This window comes from Notothenia coriiceps, unplaced genomic scaffold (genome assembly GCF_000735185.1).
Source record: "Notothenia coriiceps isolate Sejong01 unplaced genomic scaffold, NC01 NC01_scaffold00025094, whole genome shotgun sequence".
NCBI lineage: Eukaryota > Metazoa > Chordata > Actinopteri > Perciformes > Nototheniidae > Notothenia > Notothenia coriiceps.
Genome location: NW_011357795.1, coordinates 575,853 through 595,781, shown reverse-complemented (window position 1 = coordinate 595,781; position 19,929 = coordinate 575,853). Strand labels below are relative to the sequence as shown.

General features: G+C 38.2%; 1 protein-coding gene across 4 annotated transcripts; it reads right to left on the bottom strand.

The window, feature by feature from the left end:
* Positions 1-31: 31 nt before the first annotated feature.
* Positions 32-19,215, bottom strand: ccdc178 (coiled-coil domain containing 178). 4 transcript variants are annotated; one of them, XM_010783392.1, is made up of 20 exons: positions 19,188-19,215; positions 18,719-18,841; positions 16,034-16,188; positions 15,862-15,914; positions 15,695-15,774; positions 14,911-15,129; positions 14,588-14,808; positions 13,163-13,305; positions 11,541-11,694; positions 11,352-11,447; positions 10,966-11,102; positions 10,695-10,878; positions 10,512-10,574; positions 10,059-10,187; positions 9,853-9,966; positions 9,517-9,662; positions 9,125-9,284; positions 5,928-6,077; positions 3,078-3,212; positions 32-804 (listed from the first exon to the last, which is right to left on the bottom strand). In XM_010783392.1, exons 2-20 carry the CDS (start codon positions 18,774-18,776, stop codon positions 685-687), a joined length of 2,517 nt encoding a protein of 838 aa, XP_010781694.1. In that variant the 5' UTR covers positions 18,777-18,841; positions 19,188-19,215; the 3' UTR covers positions 32-684. The 4 variants fall into 4 exon arrangements, with proteins under 4 accessions (XP_010781694.1, XP_010781693.1, XP_010781697.1 ...); XM_010783391.1 differs by having other exon boundaries at positions 19,089-19,193; XM_010783395.1 differs by lacking the exon at positions 19,188-19,215 and adding an exon at positions 19,089-19,184 and having other exon boundaries at positions 14,911-15,114.
* Positions 19,216-19,929: the final 714 nt, after the last annotated feature.

The window sequence follows — 19,929 nt, the reverse complement described above, 5'->3', positions numbered from 1 at the left end:
AGCCGGTGGATAGTGCGCACACAACCTCCTTTTCTGCACACTATTTACCCCTGGATTGCTTCAGGCTAATGTCTCAATAATTTTCACTCCTTTCTCAGGTCCTTCCCACAAAGGACTTAACTAATGATCCATGGACAAAATGAAGCATTTAAATTTATTCATTAATCATTCATCTCCAGCTCATTGAAAATGCTAAACTTCCACAAAATTAAGATTGAATATTGAAAAGTGATTGAGGGAGACAGCTCTCCGAGAGTGAGGAGAGTGGAGGGGGCTGCAGCGAGCGCTAACAAAAAAAAGGGTCTTTTAGGAGACAGTGGTCCTCACATGGACATGGTCAAGGTGGCCAAGGTGTACTAAGTGCTAGTTAAGGTCACAGGGTTTCACTAGTTGTAATTAGATCTTGGAATCTGGAGAAGCGTAGAATTTCTGTCAACACTGCCTGTAATTATTCTCTTTTCCAATTAATGGTGACATAGATTAATTATCTGATGAGGCAAAGCCAATTGCAATCATTCACCCAGCTAAAATTAGATCAGTCCTGACAGCAGCATGAAAGTCACCTGTTTCATTGTTATGGATTCGCTGCAAGTAAAAAGGGGGGAATAGTGAAGCGTGCTAGGGTAAGTAAGTTGTCTGGTACAGGTGAATGTCCAATTACACTGCTGTTTGAGCTGAAGGCATCTACTCATTCGATCCTGGACCGGCTTGTTTGTTCACCCCGGCATCATCAGTGGTAGTAGAGTCATCTGTCAAGGACTGCAGGAACGCGGAGATGAGCTGAATTTCTGCTGACAACCCCTCCTGTTTGAATAACATGATGAATGAAAACAAGCTAATTAAGAAAATGCTGTTTTTGAGGAAAGGCAATAATACAAACTCCTCGCTCTATCTGCATCCGAGCTGATGGTGAGTCTACATTTGTGAAAGTAAAGTTACCATCTTCTTCTTGTTTTTGTAAGTGAGGAGAACAAGAGGCTCCTGGTGAACCGTGTCCAGGTTCAGTGCTCTTCTGTTTTAAAAACCTCAGCATCCAGTTTTTCTATTAAACTGCCTGGCACTGTCAACCAGCTTGGGAATCTGAACCGGCCTAGCCATGCAGAAATTCTCTGACTAACAATTATATCAGAAACAGGATCTTGGATTACAGTCCCCTGAGACTGGGGCAGTGGGCGTCTGCTCCAATCATTACTGGCCATTCAACAAGGCTCTGCACTGCTCTACGCTGTTAGCCATTGTCAATTATGCCATCCCTAGTGTAAACTCGCAGAACACAAAGCTGAACTGCCAGTTCTGGCAGGAGTGTAACAGTGTGACAGGCCCGCCGCACCCCACCCACCCTCCCCAGCACCACGCCGCCACTCACTCGCCCACCTTAGGGTTTCCCGGCCTTCTTCCCCTCAAGCTACTTTTGAACAAACTGCCATTTGGCTTGTGATTTGAGCACGCCTTGGCCGTGAAAACGCTAACCTGACCTCTCTTACGTTCTGCTTGTGGGGGTTAAGTGGACATGATGGATTAGTATGGGCCTCGTCGGGATTCAGTCGGGTTTAGCTCCAGCCAAAAGTGGCATCAATCACATTGATTTCTTTATCTCTCTCTTACAAAGAGGCAATATTGATAATCTACATATCATGTAAATGTGAATATCTGTGTATAGTAATGACCTACTGCATTATCACTTTCTGCGTACTGTCAGTGCATTTCTCTGTGGATCATAAGATCACATTAAGGGCTAAATATCTAGGTAATGATCCAGATTGTGTGCTTATGTTTGCTCATAAGGGCTTTTTAAAAAAAAATTCATAAAAGGTTGTACTTTTTGAAGGATAGCTGCTGAGCTGGACTGTTCAGGAGAAGCCTGTTTAAAGTGAGTGTTGCCTGCTCTGATGGTCCCTGTGCTGAGCTGTGACGGGTGACGGTGTGGTGCGCTTGAATACCCCAGCTCTTTTGTCCTTCACACTCTGCAGCGCTCTGATAGCTCCTCCCCCTGTGCCCCACTCCTCCCTGCCTTGAGCTGTGATCTGCTGGGGCCTTTTGAGGCTGGGCCACTGAGACATGGCTGCTCCCTGTAATGTCTGGGACCAGACCAGTCAGAAAAACATGTCAGCCGTCAGAGTAGGAGGAACAGAGAGGGAAACCACTTAATAGTTTTCTTCACAAGGCACCTGGAAAACATCTGATTAGCATATTTTGCATATTTTGCCTCCAGCATAGATAAAGTCACATTTATCTAAACAACAAAAGTCAAATAAGGGAAAGCCGATTGCAACATGGTGAAGCTAGAGGTCTGGGATGCCCTGCTATTGAGGTAAAAAGAGTGGAAGTGGTTCACGGAATGGTTACATGACACCTGGCTCTGCGGTAATGCTGGACAGGACATTTCATAATGATTCATCACTGTCCCTCTGTCCGCTTTGACCTCATCTCACATCACAGCACAGATTAGACACCGATTATCCTCTAATTGAAGATCCTTACTTTTCAACCTTGCCGCTACTCTTCTGCAAGACGGACAGAAGGTTACTCTGTTCGCAAAGAAGAACACAGAACTCTTCCATGCGGTGTAAAAAAAACTCACTCTGAATTAGCTTGGAAGTAAAAAAAAAACAACAGGAAACAAACTAAGATGTTAATGCAATGTGACCAAAAACAAAGTGTTTTGTATATAGAGTTGTCTAGAGGGGCTAGTCTCAGACACGGGGGTCACTGCAGAGGCACTGTAGCAGACACACCATCCATCAAATCAGCCTGTGATCTGATAAGTGAATGTATAGACTCTAATGTAACAGTGGTGTCTTTAACTCCACCATAGCAATGAGGCACAAAGCCCTGGTGGATGTTTGCCTGGCTGCCCTTGCTTGGCAAAGAAGACACAGGGCGACTGTGACTCGCCGGATGAGGCTCAAACAATGCCATGCATAACACGGAGTTACTGTAGTATGCAAAAGAATACGCTCATATCCGGGAGAATACCTTGAGAGTGGGATAAAGTTGAATCGAGGGATTTACCATCTGAATGAATGGTGACAGTTTGTGCAGCATTCCAGCAGTTTTAAATGTATATGTACAAATACCTGGGCTGTTTTTATTTTCCGGTCGGTGTCTTGAGAAAGAGCCTGGCACCGGTCCAGTTCAGCCTGGCTGTGCAGGCTGTGTTGTTTGAAGTTTTTCACCAAAGCTTTGTGCATCCTCTTCTGCAACAAAGAGAGCTAGGGGGAGAGAAGGCAGAGAAAAGGAATTGGTAAGGCAGGAGAGGAAATTAATGGCAGTGTTCAAGAAGAATGATGGAGGGGAATAGAGAAAGCAGTCAATAGCCCATTCTGCAGTACACGGGCCTGACAGGAATTTCACAGTCTCTTGGTTTCTCTGCCCACTCGTGTGCACTCATCAGAATCCAGTCACATCTGGCTGCCAGGATGGGGGGTTAATTTTCTCTAAATGCTTCAGCAGTTTTGTTCTAGCCGAGGCAAACTCTGTGACTGCAAAGCTGATGAGTAAAATATTTCTACTTCACCCAGTTTAACTTTATACCAATCCCCTCAAGACATATTTTACACATACACACAGAGTCATGAACCCCCCACTGAAACCAGAAATTATTCCTAGTCTCTTGGAAAGACATGCTGCTTGCTTTATTATTTGAACACAGTTTCAAGCAAAGAGGTTTAAATTCTGATAGATGCCATTGCTTTTCTTCCCCCTCCATCTCTCTACTCTTCCTACAAAGCTTATCATTGCTTGGCAATGTGTTCCCCAGTGCATTGAAAACTAAAGCGAATTAGCTCAGTCATCAGCTCCTGAAGGAAAGACAATAACAAGAACGCTCTTTATGGTGTACCCCGTTAAAACCCAGGAGCTGAAAGCCTCCACATAAACAAAGAAATGTTACAACATACAGTAGAATCAATAGGATTTATACAAGAGGCACATATTGGCAAATGTTGTTATCAGATGCTCGTAATCATGCACTTTTTTAAATTTACATATTGTATTTGTCTTTCCACTTAATTGTTTTTTAATGTGTTCATACTTGTTTAATTTATATATGAAATAGCTTGATGTTTTTCAACATTCTGTCTTATTCAAAGAAAAACTACTATCTCTAATATAAGACAAACCAGGTGTTGTGTGCCTTGATTGATAATTAATAAATGGGTTAGTAAAATAAGACAAACCTCTAACACTTCAAAAGTACAAGGCCTTCAAATACCAATTCAACATCTCAAATATGTGAAATGATCCGTATTTGAAAAACAGTATATAAAATGTTTTATACACTTTTTTCTTTTCTTTTTAAAGTAAAGTGTTATCTAATAAGATAAGATGGAGCTTTATTTATCCCCCTAGGGAAATTCGGGTGTCATAGCAGCAACATAATTATATCTAATATCCCATCTATTATGAAAGAGTATAGCTAACTTATATAAATCTATTATCATGTCCATGATTGTTGTTGTGCTGCACCTGTAGGCTACTGGGTAACAACGGTAATACATACAATAAGCTCCTGTAGATAGAGAATAAATAAGAAAATGCACAAAAATATGTTAAAATAGTTTATCTTTAAGGCTATATGTGCTGCTTTGTAGTCGTCTTGAAAGCTTAGTTTGGGTCGTTTTAAACTTTTCACTTAAACTTTATGTCTGGAATGCCTGCTGTCAGGATTATACTTCAAGGATTCGTAAGAGATGTTTTTACTGTGTCCCTCACATGTATATAATAACAGATTATGGGCTGTGTCACACACATGCACTAATGTTCTGATCTCTCCAATGATCCTGACAATGTTAAATGCATGTACCTTGTTGCCTCCAGTTCCACACAAATCAATTAAGGGTAATCACATTTAGTAATATATGCACTAACTGGGACATAAAATTCAAAGATTATTATTTAAATTAGAAACAGGAAAGAATGGTGCCTAAATGTTCCTGTACAAATCAGATTAAATGTGATCTACATTTCAGAAACATTGTTGATTATAAGCTTGTTATAAAAACTAAATTCTGGCATTAAACACTAGCCGAGAGGCTGCTGTTATAGGAGTGTAGAGTTAAAACAAACAAATGGTGAAGGCTGAATCCGGAGTAAAAGAAAATCAGGCTTTGATCATGAGCGTGGAAAATCCTGTCCACAGGATTTTATTTTTGCATGCATTTTTCACTTGATAACATTCATGCAGTTAGATGAGGAATTGCTCAAGTAAAGGTATTAGTCATTTTTGGAACAAATAATATGAATTTTTCATTGCAGAAGCAGTGTGGCTTCTTTCTGCCGTTATGCCTGTCATGTGTAATTCTATTCCAGTTAAATAGTGTCAGAAACTATAAAGCTTAAACACTAAGATGCTGCTGAGGTGTCTCCCTCAACTAGTCAAGATTGTGTGTGCTATTTTAGCACTAAAGGCACTTTCATTGTCTGATCCTAACCTTTGTTTGCTGCTAATCCCTAACCAATGGTGTGTGTGTGTGTGTGCGCGTGCGTGCGTGCGTGCGTGCGTGCGTGCGTGCGTGCGTGCGTGCGTGCGAGCACATTTGTAAAGCCCGATGATAAAATGTTTCACTTGTGACCACCTTAGAAAAAGTATAATCAAGAAAATGTGAAAAGGTATAGCATTAACATGTACCATCAACCTCTCTATGTACTCCCCTTGGATGCAAAACTACATAGCTATCATTACATTATGTCACATCCATCATCCTCCTCCACTTAAGTTATCTCATCATTATTAGATTGCTGCCGTTACCTCCTCACTGGTTGCCAAACTAAAACCTTCTTAAAATGACTGCCCTTGCAAGAAAAGTTATCTAGTGCAAAGAAGAATAGCCTGGTATTGAGAACAGAGGAAAAATCCTAAGTCATAAAACATAATTAAAAAGAGAGGGGGTGATAGGAAACAACAGAAAAGGTTATACATACTGTACCTGTGTGTAATAATGAAAGGATTTATGTGCATGGTTTTTCTCGTTCAATGCAGACACTGCCTCTCGCTTGGCCTCCATGAGGATCTTCTTTAGATCTTCGTACTCAGTGGCCAGCTGTCTGTTCTCCTTCAGGGACAATTGTAGTGCTTCCTACACACACAGGGAACAAAAGTTCAGATAAAATGGTTCATGTCAATAGTATGTTTACAGTAACTTTAGAATAACCACCAAGAAACAAGCAGGAACCGGTTGCAGACCAATATTGTAACTATTGTCATTGTGACACCCAACAATGTCAGTGGTGACATCCTCGCACCCCTGATTCGGATCAGATCTGCCAGTTTTTCCCCCAAAAACATTTGAGCTTCTTAAATCTTGCTTTGTGAAAGGCTCTCAAAGCTTTTTACCAATGCTTACATGAGACCAGGTGTCGCTGTGCTGCTAAAGACTTGAGTCGTGTGATCAAACTAATATAACGCGTGTGAGAGACTTTGAATTTTAGGACAAAAACACAGAAACCATATTTAATTTGGATCAGTAACTACAAGGTTCTATGATCCGATTAATAAGTATGGTAGCAGCTCTGCTAGCCTTATGTGTTGTACCTTATTTGTGTATCCCTAAATGTGTGTACTGTCATGCAATTACAGGCTGTATTTAAAGGTGGGGTAGGTAATTCACTTCAGAAACACTTTTTGTTATATTCCATGGAATGCTCTTAACATCCTGATAGCAATGAATACATTACATTATTTGACAATAAATAATAAAGCACGACCAATCATCTGAGCCGGCCCGGCTAAAATAACTGGATGGCCTACCTGCCTGTCAGCCTTCCATCTGTGCACAAACTTATCTCGTGCCCTCATTGGTCATGTGCACGTTTGTGTGTGTTGGAGGAGGGGCTCTGTAAGGAAGTCTGAAGGAAGAGGCAGATTTCTTCCGGTTGTGTACTTTCAAATTCTAGCGCACTCAAGCTGGTTTCTCCATTCTTACCTATCCTACCTTTAAGTGCTGTGTGACTTCATTATTGTTGATATGTCTACTGAAGGGACGTTGTTATCAATAAATCAATGCAGAGTTGATTATTCTGGGCAGGACTTTTGGTATCCCTAATTGTCACTAATTTACTGAAATTAAAACACAATTGGAACCAGTGACCTGTTTCACGTAATGTACATTTTTACAATTACAAAAATCTGCATTTGAAAATGGATTTGTTTCTAGTTTGATGATTAATTTACCGATTTGTTCGAAGTAAACCACAGCTACAGTATGCTGGCAGAACAACTGCTGAGGCAGCACATTGTACAGTGCAGATATAAAAAACATGAAGAAAGATTACATAGATCGATGTTTCCGTGACATGTACAGATACCCAAGAACATATGCTACTGTATTATAAAGGGAACTGGAGAGTCAATATACAGCACATACTGTACAGTAACAGTACATAACCATGTAGAAAGATACTTTAATTGTACCACATGTGTGCGTACAATACAAATATTCTTTCCGTGTTTGTTCTGTTAATTAATATAGCATGGCAATTTAAATAGCGCGGATACAACAGTGGACATTTTTCTGTGAAATCAAGCATATAAATCAAAGTGAGTATGTGCCTCTCCACATGTCATCTTCTCATTTGAACAATGTTCCCCAAGTAGTGGAAATGTTGCTGGTGAATATCTCAACTCTACCTGCAGACATAATGAAGTGTGTCTCTGCAGTAAAACAGAACAGCACTAAAGTGATGAGTTTAACCCAGCAGAAAGAGGGGCTGTAAACATGACAAATGCCTGCTATTGATTTCAGGTTTAATTACTCCATGCAGCACTGACAAAGCCCATCTGATGCTGTTGTGAAGTGTAAATGGAACAAATTACACTTCATTGCCCATAAGAAACTGATAGCGTCGGCAGTTTGCGTTGTTTACTTTGTGCTCGCCATACGACAAGGCCTGATCAAATCAAAGAAATTGGGGCATGTATGAAAGACGGATTCCTCAACCTTTTTCCACCTTGTTATTCTACCCTTGTAAAGAATCTTCTGAGGTTTGTATTTAATAGAGCCAAAAAGTAATTCCTATCAGGCTATTAGCTTTACTGACCTGCATTAGTTTGTATAGAAAAGAGAAGCTGTGACCTACAGGAGATTATAAGAGTATAGTATTGGATCAGCAGAAATCTCTTCTGTAAGAAATACCCGAAAGAGTCTAACCATTCTGCTTCATGCACAGCGGCTCCTGAATGCACACTCTGCTTATTATGTTATGCTAATGCAGACATTATGTGTGCCTTACATTGGTCTCAGTGATTAAAGTGACCAATTTCCCTCGAACCCCACACTCTCTCTGATATTTGTATTTGGTTCAGGAGCATTGTTGTTGTTGTATCATCTTATTTCGTCAAGTGAAAAGACTAAACCCCTTTTTTGCATGACTAACTTTTATCTGGCTAATGGGAGTTGTGTCTATGAGGAAGACTTCTAATTCTTAAATTGTCTCACGCCAACAACTTCTTTAAAGTTGTTGCACTTGGATGCATGGCGGCTTAAGCTCCATTGCCTTTTCTTGTTTTGAACTAATGCATTCTTGATCACCGTTTAATGAAACTATATACCACATGGCGATTTCACATTAGATAAGCCATGTGAAACCCCCATCAGCAAAGAGGCTCTGGCTGGGGCTGATAATCCTGCAGATGAAAACCTTACAATAAATAGGGGTTTCTCTCACAAAGGAGTGTTCAAATACGTGCCATTTTGTGCAGAGGGAGCTTGTGTTTTTACATAATGCCTATTGCTGCCATTAATATGAAAAGGTACAGATGATATGCTTATTTCATATTGTTCACTATATGCTTAGATTGAAATTGCTATTGTTGGCCTACAGGTAACAAAACAGGAACAGCATCTCACAACGACACGCATCATCAAATTCGTCCAGACAAAAGCCTATAACAACAGTGAGTTGTCATTTGTGGGAAAAGCACTTAAACAAGATTGACCATGGCTTGTAATTTTAATTGCACACAGCTCTTTTCCCTGCATCTTAAGGGAAGTATTGTGACAAGCAATGTGCTGACACTAATCCACAAACAAATAAACAATGAGGTACTTTTTTTGAACCGCTTGTCACTGATTTCACAGTATGTGACACACAAAAAGTTGTGTATTCACAGAAAGCATTTTGTTACCTTGGTGTCTTCCATTTCCTTTTCTCTTGCTGTAACATGAGCAGTGTGTGTCTGCATGGATCGCTGTGTTCGTTGTTGGCAGTTATTAATATCAGACTGCAATGTGCTCATTACGAGCGCAGCTGATTTGTTTTTGAATTCCACCACGTCAAAAACACTTCTGGAAAGAGGAATCAAAGCCGTGAGAGGATATTATTTTTCTAGAATGAGTTTGAATGTAATAAATGTACGGTAACAGCATCAGTGGGGAAGCTGGTAGAAATGTAGACTCAAAGCAAGACGATGATTTAAGAAAGACTTCGATGTAGTCACATATAAATGATAAAACATATGAGCTGATATAGTCTGATATTAAAGAAATACTGAGTATTCTCCAACGATAACTAACTTACTGAAGTTCTTCTATGACTTCTGGCATGCCTTCGACTGTTTTTTCCATTTTCTCCGAAGCATCCCGGTATTTATCCGTCTTCTTTGTAAGGTCAGTGATTCTGCCCAGGGTGTCGTCATATCTCTTTACAGCGGCACTGTGTAAATCCTGAAAATACACACTTTCATTCATTCTGAAAGACACCTTTTGATAGGTAGCTCAGAGTGAGATATTATTTAGTTGCAGATTGAGATGATCCATATCAATGACAAGCTTAAGGCTTATTGAGCTTTAAAATGTAAACCTGTTACAACTGTTTGACTCAAGAGGAATTCCTTTTTACATTTTCTTTTCTTACCTGAGCCGCTTTCAGGTTGTCATATTTGAGTTTCTTCTCCTTCTCAAGGTTGACTAAAGTGTTCGAGTGTTCACATTGAGTCTTTTCTAAATGGTCTGTCAATTGCTTGATTTTCTATACAAACAAAAGATGTTTCACAAATTAGGTATACCCTTTTACATACATTTCTTTATAAAGTACAATTATCTTTCCATCTTTATCATTACCTCCATTTTTGTCTCCATTTCCTTTGTTGTTGTGGATGCTTCTTCAAATTCTTTCTGAAGCTCTTTGTTAGTAATCTCTGAATTCCTTTGCTGTCGACACAATTCGTCCTTTTTAGTCGCACACTGACCCTGATGCAAAAAAGGCAGACACTCATTATCTGAAAGTCTTAAAACATTTACAGCGGATTAAAAACAGTAGCAGGGAATGTAACAGGAAAAGGAAAGGATAAAATGATGCCATTGAATACAGCCGGGCATTAAAAACTATCTTTATGAAACGTATAATGTGCAGTTTTTATTGAGACTGTGCTTTGTGAAGCTTCACTTCTTCATATCTTTTATCATAGCTATATTCTCCTGTACAGAAACTGAAAAAGTTAGCAAAAATACAGAGGTGTATATTGAAGATTTCAATGTACATTTGTCGATACATGTTTATTCTCATGAATGTACCTTCAGTAGCTCCAGTGCAGTCATCTGACCCGTCAGATCTTTCTTTAGGTTTTCAATCTCTTTCTGTAGAGCACAGAGAGAGCCCTGAATAACACTGAAGGAAACACTCAGTATCTCACACTCCCCTTTACAAACCATGACCCATGCAGTATACATAGAACATGTACATATGTTTCCACTGACCCTGGCCCTCTGTTCTTCCGTGAAGGTGATCTTCTCCTGCACCTCCAGCTTAGTCTGGGTGACACTGTGGTCGGCTACAACTTGGGTCACTTCCTCCTTGGCCTTTTCCCACTCCTCGTCATTGTCAATGATTTTCTGGAGCATCTGCTTCCTCTCCTCATGCATCTGCTTCACTGCCTTCACACTAACAAAAATAACACTGATAAGTTACAGTAAAAACGAAAACAGGATGTTGTATTTATTCTGTACTTTTGGGGATTTGAAGCTCTACCTGTCTGTAATGTTTATCTTGTAGTCCAACACATTCTGTTCATACTCCATGTTTTCTTTACGAAGAGCTACAAAAGCATTACGTTTTGAATGGAGCTGCTCTTCTATGCAGGAAACCTCTGCTTCCCCATGAAGTCTCTGTGGATAACGTAACATACAGCGGGCCGCTGAGTGGATGCACTTATCCAAAACGCCTTACAGTGCCATGAATTCAAACATTATTAGCATGCATAGCTCCAGTGAGAGTCCAATCATAGTCTGGCGGTTATGTTTCATGCTCTACCGAAATGAACTATCAAGACACACATAAGGGGACTAAGCAGCAGCATTACATGGAAATGGACAGTTTTCCTGACATGATTTAAACACTACTGTAACAATACTTACAGTTCTCTCCATGTCTTCTTGCAGTGCGATTATCTTCTTTTTGAATTTGTTATTCTTTTGCGCTTCATCCCCAATCTTAAGTTTCAACTGCAAAATCTGTTTTAAAAAAGGTGACACAAACCACTTTTGTAAGCTGTTGATACATACTTTAGATTTTTAAATATTAAAAATGTACACAATATCAGTTACCGTGTCTGTTTCAGTTTGCTCGAGCTCCATTATTTCAGGGGTTCGTTTTGTTAAGGCTGCACACTGTTGTTCTGTAACTGCAATGGACTGTTCAGTTTCCTGTATTTCAGCACACAGACCTTCGTCAACCTTCTTTAACTGCTTTAAATCTTCCCTGGAGAGAAAAACTGAGTTCTTTATCTTTAATTTTAAGGTTTAGGAATCACAAATGCATTCATAATAAGGGTATATGCAGGAATCCTGAAGTCAAATTTAATACATATAAGACCTTTTTTAAGACCCTTTCCATACATTTTAAGACCTCATCGCCACTTTGAGTTTTAACCGGTTACATTGGCGACACACTCACACCCAAACACACAGAGACTACCTCAAATTGACTATATACAGTATTGATTGTCCTTCCTCCTTATCTTCCAACCATTTGGACGCAAACTTGCATTTCCCCATAACGATGTAACAACCGGCGTAAACGGACCTTCGCGCGCTATCAAGCAGTGAGCGTGCGATGTCCTGTTCAGATGACGTCAATAAATAAACTACACAGAATCACACTACACACCTACGCAATGATTACATTCAGGCAAGCTGTAGAATACAACTTCTTTGGACAATTGATATACTTATTGAAAACAAGCTACAACATTTAATACCTTTGAAATGCCGTTTAACACTTTTTAATACTACTTTTAATATCCTTAATTTTCGCTAAATTTATTTATCAACTTTTAATACTTTTTAAGACCCCGCGGACACCCTGATAATACAAAGCTGTCATAAGATATTGAATAGTTAGGGGGCTCACAATAATAATATCAATAATAATGATAATAATGCTTTTCCTGGTGCTCAAAGCGATTTCACGATATATTGCAATCTACAACAGAATGATCACTGTTAAACTGAATAGTTCATTCATTCATTTAAAGGTGTTTTTGAACAGAGCAGGAATACAATCTATATGTTTTTTTTACACTTGATATCAAATAAGACTTTAATAACATATAAGTGCAATCTTTTTGTATATCAGGACACCTATATTTGAATAATCTTTCAATGTTAAATGACTGGTTAGGTCCGTTACAATGAGATTTGTTATCCGCTAATGCAGCATCAAGCAGAAGTATTGTTGTTGCTATGGTAACGTGCAGTTTAATATACCTTGCAGACTGATTTAAAGCAGTGGTTAAACTGTTGACCATATCTTGATTTGAGGTGTCCTGCCTGCCAGACTGAAACCAATCTTTACAGGAGGATGATCAGGAAAGCTTTCAATAGGAATTACATTTAAAATATGTAATGTCTGTATGGTAATTTAAGCAAAAGAGATTTAAACAGTTGACTTTTTTCCCCCTGTAACTGCCTTTGTACTTTGATACAACCTCAAATAAATGAAGAAATACACAGGAATAAACCTGATAAAAAAAATCTAAAATAACAGAAGCCCCTACTATTCCACTATTTTAAGTCACCAACGATACTGAGCGTATAAGCTTTGTATACCCTCACATTGCACTTGTTGACGATTTTAAACTTTTTTTATGAAAGATGTGTCCCGTCTCAGATGTCCTACGTTGATTATAAACTAGTTTGTTTTCCCTGCAGTCAGGATTGATACTCACAATCTGTTAGCGAGCTGATTCTTCGTCGCCAACAGTATATTATCCAGTGATATCTTTTCTTTGTTGGCGTCCTGCTCCATCTTTTTTAATTCCCTCTGCACAAGTGTGAGATCATTTTTTGTTTCGGAGTGAACTTCATCAGCCTTAAAAAGAAGGAAGGAATTGAGTTTCCTCAGATGTTATTATGTCAGAACAATTTCATAAAAAGGTACCAATATTAAAGATAACACATAATCCGATTATCACATCATACTCCTTATCCAGACGTAACACTTTGAACCCATATACCAATACATTAGGCATGTTAAATGCCACGAAAATGCACTAAGAGGGTTTGGCTATTTGCTGACTCTTATTTTGTTATCCATTTCAATCAATCAAATCAATCAAAACACAATATTAACCCCAGGGGAAATAAGTGGCAGCTGTAGCATACAAGAATACAATAAATAAATAACTATATAAACATAAGTTGAAGTAAACATATGCAATGAAAGCCCTTGTAGCCACAGGGAAACAGCACACATTTGATTGCTTGGTGTTAGTGTGCTGTCATTTTTTTTAACTTGTCTGTTTGTTTGTTTTTCTTCATTATAACGTAAAGCATTTTTGAACTACAGTACACCCCTTAATAAATTGTGCAAAATCAATAAAACCTTTTTGTATAGGTTTATTTGTTGTGATGTAATTCAACAACAAACAGGTCATTTGTTCTTTTGGAGTTTGTCTGTTGTTTCATTAGAAAACATAAAAACAAACATTAAGCTGTACTGGTTTCAATTCCAAATGGACCCCTTTGTATCCTAAGCATCACTCTTATCTCTACTCTGTATACGTTCATGCCATATTTGCTTTATTAAAAATATGTGGCATTCAGCATGAAACACAAAGTACAGCTGAGGCGAAATATGGTCATTTAATTGTGATGCATCCTGACTGGAAGGAAATAAATGATGGAGGAGAAAAGCTAAATGAAAGTCGGGGAATTATCAAAGTTATTAGGATTCGTCCTCAGGGGAGCATGAATGGCTGCACTACATTTCATGGCATTCCAGTCAATTGTTAAAATGGAATGATTTCACTGAACGAATGTGCCGGACGGACACTGGACCAATAGACCAACAAACATTGCAATCCCAAGTGCCATGCCACTTGTGGATTAAAAATAGAGCTAAAAAAGGGCGAGTGGGTGAGTGAGATAGAACTAGGAAAAACCTAGCAAACCTAAAAATGAATCTTTTTTTAATCGTGGTTACTTTTCTATCTAAAAAATATAGCTGAATTTGCTTTTAGTACTTATCTTTATAGAACTACTACCAAAGACAGACATTATTCACACTGGTAAACCCAACTACCTAGACTTTTTTGGGTTTGAAAACAAAACAATTTCTCTTGTTTAAAGTAAGAAATGTAACTATAGGTTACCTCAGCTTGTGCGGTGTTGATTTGTTCGATGATGCCTCTCTGGAGTTCCAGGTTTTCCTTCACAATGGGTGTTTGTTTTGTAGCAAAGTGTATGTCCTCGTGTAAGCTCTGGTTACAAATCTCAGTGTGTGAAAGTTTCTCCTGGGCTTGGTTAAGTTTTTCTCTTTCCAGTTTAAGTTGCCATTTCAGTGCAGTGATGTCTTTAATGCAAGCCTCGTGCTCTGGAAAAAATGGTCAAGAATTTCAAAGTCAATTAAATGATTTGAGGAACATCATCAGAACCGTTTTGTAAGGAGATGATACGTCACCTCTCAGGCGCTTACCTTTTTGCACTAGAAAAGCGAGCTGTTGTTGTTTCCATAGTGAGATGCTGTCAACTTTGTTCTCCAGATATATTTTTCTTCTCTTCTCTTTGAGGAGAGCTTCTTCTGCGTCCTGCCGATCAGCCTCCAGCCGCTCGATCAGATACACAACCTCTCCAAGGACATCATTTATTTTCTTCAATAATGGCGATAAAGGGCAACTTTCTAGAGGACGATGAACTTCACAAGATTGGCACATTGTTTTGATTTGCATAATTAGTTTCAACTCAATAAACAAAAGCACAAATAATTGAAGACATTTTTGTAAAGCCAAGTTAAAACAATCTGACCTAACAGGGTAATCTAAGGTATTCTAATAGCTAATAGAAGTAATAATAATAATGCATTTTATTTATGGGCGCCTTTCAAAAGCTCTCAAGGACACCTTACAGAGCATAATTAAAAACAAGCAACAAAGAAGATCAAACTAAAACAACAATCAGTTTAGAAGAATTAAGATATTGAATACGCCAGTTTAAAAAGTACATACTTGATGGTGTCTAATTTATACATTTTTAGTCAAAATATGTGAACTCATATCTCGAACTGGTTAAAATAATTGTGAACTCATAAGCCACGACTGCAATAAAGACCTAAAGCTAGAGTTTCTCCAAGGATGTGCACACAGGATGTTGCTCTTTTATCTGCATAGGAACAATGGTTTGCTTTTCTGCATGACAAAACCAAACTAAGAAAATATATCAGAAATGACTTATTGCACTTTAAAAAGAAAAAAGGGATTCACCTCTTGCACTTATTGCGATGCCTTCGACGAACAACTCTGTAGACGTCACTGAATCAGTATCAGAGTCTCTGGACTGAAATCTGTTAAAAAAGGGAAAAGAAACGAATGTCATGCTTCTAGTCCCTGAAACTAAAATGTAAAAAAATGAAAACAGAAGAGGACCTAACCTTAAAGCTTTGTTGTAATTGTGTTTGTCTTGATCAATCAGATATTTTCCAGACTGGAAAGACAGACGGGGGGGAAAATACTTTTAAAATACTTTTAATTCGATTTGAAGTCAATGCTGATGATATTTGTCTTACAATCTCTTATATCTGATCACAGCTGACATCAGTTTACCTGTTGAAGCCAATTCTCCACTGTGATCTTCAGCTCTTGGACATGGTAAATAGCACGGTTGACACATGGCGAGGGACTGTTGAGCAAGGCACATGTGCGACGTCGACCAGAGCAGACACCTTGGAGGTCTGCTTGATCTTGTGAAACAGAAAGATCTGTACATTTAAGTTTAGTTAATAGTAATTGCTTTCAGAGAATCAATGAAAAGCCAACCACACATCCTGATATTCTTTACACAGTGGCACAAAGCCCTGGAAATATATTATAAACAACACACTGATGAACCATTACTTGATGAAAGGAAATCAGAACACAACAGACATTTGTTGAAACAAATATTTGCCCTAGTTCACTAACTTTATTTGGAAAAGTAATTAGACAAATGTATTTGGCTGTGAAAGATGTTCTGTGATTCTTTACTTTCTCTTTGATTCTGGTTGCATAAACTCTGCATCATATTGGAAGCATCAGGGAGAGAGCAGAGATAACTCATTTGAACATCTCGAGACAAACCCAAGGGTACGATTCTTAGTGGGGAAAGGACGCCATCTGGCTGATAAAAGGGGTAAAAATCACTCGATTCACATCTTAGTCTGTTGTCCATATTATAATATAATTACATGTTATGCTTATTATCTAAAACCAACCTTTGGGTAAATTCAAAATAGTGAGGATTACTGAACACCAAGTTCATTTCAGTGGTTGATTCAGCTCTCTAAACTCTATATTAGTTTAATATTGGGTATACGAATGCTACCACAAAAACGACTTTGAATTCAGTCCCTGAAGGATGAATTCAAAAGCAATGATTTAGTATAAAGCTAGCCATAATTAAGTCATGCATACAGTATGTAAAACTGAGGTGATCTCTTACTTTGATTTCTCAAAAATGTATGTACAATTTAATTTGCGTTATACATTGTTAAGTAGATAAAAAGGGAGAAAAACGAAAATAGGAAACAACCACATTGTTAGTTGTTTGTTTACATTTTAGTGAAATGATCATACAGTATAACTCCCAATAGTTAACAACAATGTACATTATACTATGATTTATCACTTCTTTGTTATATGTTGCATGCTGCAGTGTAAGATAGCAGGTAAGATGGAGGTGATCTTCTTTACTGCAGGTAAAAGGAAAATAGATTTTCATAGTAAGCAATGCATCTTTATGAATTAAATTAATATCATTTCGAGTATTTTATGAGGTCCAAATGTATGCTGTCATTGTCCAGATGTGTATGTAGATCTTAAATTGTCACAAGGGGAAGTGTGACATACACCACAAGGTCATTATACACCTGTATCATTAAAAGTGTCATAATCTGGTGTCTGGGGATGACAGAGAAAAATAAATTGGTCACAAACTGCATGTGAGACTGTTGAACCTTTTCCCCCTGAGATAGCAGTTATCCCTCCATGATGATCCATTAATTAGAACAATGCTTAGAGAGAGAGAGCTGACTCAGACCCATACAAGAACAATGGAGGAAAAACTGAGGGGAGACCCTAAATGAGGGCCATCTGTTGCAGAGCAGTTTAGATGACTAATACACAATGAAAAAACCAAGTGGGGTAGAAAGGTGCTGAGGCAATATGTCACCAGTGGGCTGAATAGCCTCTATGTCATACTGGCAGGGTGTATTATAACCACAGAGCGGTCACATGTGGGTCTGAGGGCCAATCACCTAGTTACATCTCTCATTTCACTAATGACATTAGATATTTAAATTCAATTATTATTACAATTATATTAACCATTTTAATATGTTTCCAGTTCAGTTAATACAGTCTACAGTATAGACTTGTGTGAGTGTGTGGGTTCTTTCTGTTCTTGTGGACAGATGATGTGGTCTCAGAATGAACTCTGTAGTTGCAGAAAGTAAATCATAGATACTACTACATTAAATGGGAGTTAATCCATGTCCCCGCCTCCTTTGTTTCTCATTCCAAATCAGATTAATATGACACATGAGAACTTTAAAATTACGTTATCAGCACAGGTTTTATTTGTTCTTGTGTTAATAAGTTGAAATCCTCGACTTAGGGTTTAGTCCTGACATTTGCGTTCAATGCAGTTGTCTTGTTTTCCATTTGATATGTCTATGTCCCTTAGCAACAATTGAAACAGCCCTAATCAATTTCCTATAATGTTTTAAACAAGACAGGACCCTCTGAAAATTGAATTGACTGTCAAAAATAAATTATGTATTGTGACCTCTAACCAAACTAGTTCATATAATTCATATTGAGACAGAGATATAAGATAAAGCTGTATCTCACAAACAATATCAAGTATTTGCCAGTATTCTCAAACAAACTAACAGTATGCACAGAGATGCAGTGTAAAAGGCAAACTGTTGACATTTTTCCTCACCGTTGATTAAGACCAATCCTAACCCTCATTTCCCTTTGGGCACACATTGGTTATTTGTTAGTAGTTATTTTCTAATTGAGAGAGAGATATAAGATAGAACTGAATATCAGATGCAACAGGGGAGAAACAACACAAAAAACACTTTTCAAAGTTGTAATGTTGATTAAGACCAATCATAACAAATGCATTTTAGCAATTTCCCTTCTAGTTCCTTTAAGGACACATGGGCTAAAGCTGATTTATTCCACATTTAATTAAAAAGCTATTGAAGTGGACTTGTTAGCGTTAGCACGGTTAACTCTTCTCACCTTGTTGTGTTGGTCGTTCTTCCCTTGAAGGGAATCTGAGCGGCTCAACGTCTGGCATCCTGAAAGCTGTCCGATAGGAAAACAGCTGTAATCCTCTTTAGGAACCGAAAAGTTCAACACAACCTGAGAAATTTGGAGGGAAAATAAAGCGCAATTTATTTACAGATTAGAAGTGAAAAAGTATTGTAATCCCTCGAACAAAGTTAGCTAACGTTAGTTCCAGTTGCAACTGATACTCCCTCTCATCTCGCACTGTTAGCTAACGGTAAATCGAAGGTTTAATTAACTTAGCTAATTATTTATTAATGGTCAGGGGGGGTAGTTGTCATGGCAGAAAGTGAAAGCGAAAAATGGCAGGCTATCAACTTACTCCAATTAATACACCTCTAAGTGCCAGCTTCCTGTTAGCTTTCTGAAAGTTTGTTGTCGTTTTCTTGTCTGTGTGGTGGTAATGCTGCAGACTACCTACCTGTGTAAAAAGGGGCCTTCCAATAAAGTTTTTCTACTAATGAGTCAACTGAAGTTGCTGTCAATCTTCTGCTGTGGTTGCTTAGCAACAAGGGGCTGAGTTTGGAGTTGCGTTCAAGAGCAGCAATGAAGGTAAGTACTTTTGTTAAGCAGCACTACAGTGTGTTTTCCTACTCGTTTAATGTGAAGTTAAATACATTTAGTTGAGAAATAGAGAAGAGTAAAATCAAAGAGGAGGAGTAAAAGAACATACAAATTGCCTTAAAATGTATTCTGATTTGGGGACCAATTATGTGTGTCTTCCCCTTTCTCTAAATCTGTATAGGCCTATCTGTTTAAGAGTTCGTTCATTCATATTTTCCACCATAATAATGCAAAATAATTTGTTTCCTAACTTGTTGGTGTATCACTATTATAGCGATACACGGTATAATAGTAAAATATGTAATTTTGTATCCGAGAAGATAAATGACAAGATTATTCAAAAGCATATTTATTCACAATAAATGTTTCGATATGACAACAAGAGACCATTAATGTGGGAAGTGATATTGTAGCACTACTACACTGTATAATAGTAAAGTAATTACATATTTAGACGAGAAAAAAATCACAAAGATTATGCAAAAGCATATTTATTTAAGTGCTGTATTTATCCAGTGGGTATAAGCGTATCAGTATAACCAGTAGGAGGCCATTAATGAGTGGAGTGATTTTGGTAGACCGGCTTTACTTTAAGACAA

What these genes read in the sequence shown, in the direction of transcription:
- ccdc178 (XM_010783392.1), bottom strand. Translation starts at nt 18,776, where the DNA reads ATGCCAGACGTTGAGCCGCTCAGATTCCCTTCAAGGGAAGAACGACCA. An exon ending in CGCTTTTCTAGTGCAAAAAG is followed by an intron (nt 14,809 to 14,910) that starts GTAAGCGCCTGA and finishes CATTTTTTCCAG; the next exon opens with AGCACGAGGCTTGCATTAAA. An exon ending in AAGATAAACATTACAGACAG is followed by an intron (nt 10,879 to 10,965) that starts GTAGAGCTTCAA and finishes TATTTTTGTTAG; the next exon opens with TGTGAAGGCAGTGAAGCAGA.